This window comes from Meleagris gallopavo, chromosome 1, assembly GCF_000146605.3.
Source record: "Meleagris gallopavo isolate NT-WF06-2002-E0010 breed Aviagen turkey brand Nicholas breeding stock chromosome 1, Turkey_5.1, whole genome shotgun sequence".
Lineage (NCBI taxonomy): Eukaryota > Metazoa > Chordata > Aves > Galliformes > Phasianidae > Meleagris > Meleagris gallopavo.
In genome coordinates, this window is record NC_015011.2 from 81711057 (window position 1) to 81713051 (window position 1995).

Consider the following 1995-nt stretch of genomic DNA (forward strand, 5'->3'; position numbering starts at 1 on the left):
TTTTTCTTCCCTCTTCATCTTCTGCTCAAGAAGAGAGAAACAGAAGGGGGTGTGCCTTTCTAAAAACTGCTTCAATGAAGTATGATCAAGCTTTTAGTTGAGATATTAAGAATTTTAATGCTTGATTCTTTTTGAAATTGAAGAACACTGAGAGCGTGTAGGTGAGGGCTAAGGAAGTTTTTATTATGGAATCCTGCTTATAGAAGGAAGTATCAAAAAAAAAGTTTGGCCTGAAGAGGACAAAACTTTTCCTTTCCTAAGATTGTTTCTCCGAGAGACTGAAGGGATCAGTAATACTTATGTGTAGAAGAGAAGAAACTGTTCATGAGGTTGTCTTTTGTGCTTTAGCAGTCCACCCAGAAAACTGCACATTAATGTCTTCCTTCTTGCTCAGAATGTTGATACATAACTGAATTGTCTTGACAGGCATTTGAGCTTGCAGCTCTAGGCGGTGAGAACTTCTCAACGTAATGCTGCAACCATCCATCCATCCCTAATTCAGCATTTTATGCAGTCAAATAAAGCGTAATATCACTGGAACAGTGCCCTGAAGAGGAGACCTGCCACAGCATGTATTATGGTCGCTACTGCTTCAAGCCATTGGCCTGTGAAACAGCACAGACTAGCTGGGGGGGGGAATTCTCATTGAGGCTGGGCAGAGTTATCCACTAGGGACGTGAACCATTTAGCATAGTTGGAATTAGCACAAGCAAGTAATAAAATAAAAACTGTAAAGACAGCCATCACCCTGAGACCACTTAAACGGAACAAATGTGTGGTTTTATCTTCTAAGCATTCTTGGTGCACGTGCAAGTTCAAAGGGTTAAGAAATAAATCAATTTAATGATCAGATTGAATCCCACAGAGCTATGGAAATTTTTGAAGGAAGAGTAAGAATTGTGTTGATTTGCCAGCAGCTTAGATCTCTTGCTGTAGAAGCTTCTGTTCTTCTTTTGTCTGCAGTATGATGTGAAGAACCATCGTACCTTTCTAAAGCGCACCAAGTATGAGAGCTTACACCTTGAGGATCTGTTTGTGGGCAACAAAATTACTGTGTTTTCTCGTCATCTTTCCTTAGTGGACTATGGGGATCAATATACAGCACGCAAGCTGGGGAGCCGCAAAGAGAGGTAAGAAAACCTGTTTTTTGGAATCCTCCTTTATGACTGGGGTAATTGTTCTTTGCTGCAAATAAGATTTCTGTACTGTGGGAAAAGGAGGAATTAGTCACAAGTCTGCATGATGTTTGCAGTAATCTGGCATACTGATAGCTGGAGGGAAGAAGTTCCCTGCTTGTAGGCAAACCCACCATTATCCCTCCCACCTGATGCATCTTCAAGGCCAGTTTATCCATGGTGTCTGATGCTGCATTCTCCAGATCTCTCTGAAGAGGAGAGGTGGAGGAGGAAAACATGGGCTCCAGCTCAGCTTTGTTACTCCTTGCAGGGGTGGAAGGAGTAGCATTCTTGTGATTTGTGGATTCTCTTACAGCAATATTGGTGTAGTAACCTTAATGGATACTGCGCCACAATCTTGCAAAACTGTCTCCTGCCTCTCTGCAATCAGTGCAGAAAACTAGTACCTTACCAAATACATCTACCTTGTATTATCAGTAGTAACAGAACAGTAGGAACTGGAGTGAGAGAGGCCATTCCTATCCTCTACTGCTTTTCTTGCTGTGGAGGTTTTTCATCTGAGAATGCTTTCAGCATTTCATAAACTATGCATGCATGAGGATGAAAAGTGTGGAGTAGGAATGTCAATAAAACCTATGTGGCTGTATATTAAGACCAACTTAATAGGTAAAGGTAAGACTCATCATCTGTTTTCATTGGAAAGACATTAAGGGCCCATCCAAGAACAAAAATAGTAGGAGAAACTTAAAATGACAATAAGATTACTTTAAGAGGAATTTAAATCTGATTTTCTGATTTGCCTGCACTGCATGTAATGTCTGAATTAAAAAATTAGTGAATTTGGATCATTTGCTCCAGT

The 1995-nt window shown here is 40.6% G+C and overlaps 1 protein-coding gene across 4 annotated transcripts in view; it reads left to right on the forward strand.

Moving 5' to 3' along the window:
* The window catches only part of NME7 (NME/NM23 family member 7), an 88716-nt gene that overhangs the window by 17783 nt on the left and 68938 nt on the right, over positions 1–1995 (forward strand). For all 4 annotated transcript variants that reach the window (XM_031556175.1, XM_031556180.1, XM_031556181.1 and 1 more), the window contains exon 3: positions 964–1130. In XM_031556175.1, the coding sequence (XP_031412035.1) occupies positions 964–1130 (167 nt within the window). The remainder of the gene's footprint in view (positions 1–963; positions 1131–1995) is intronic.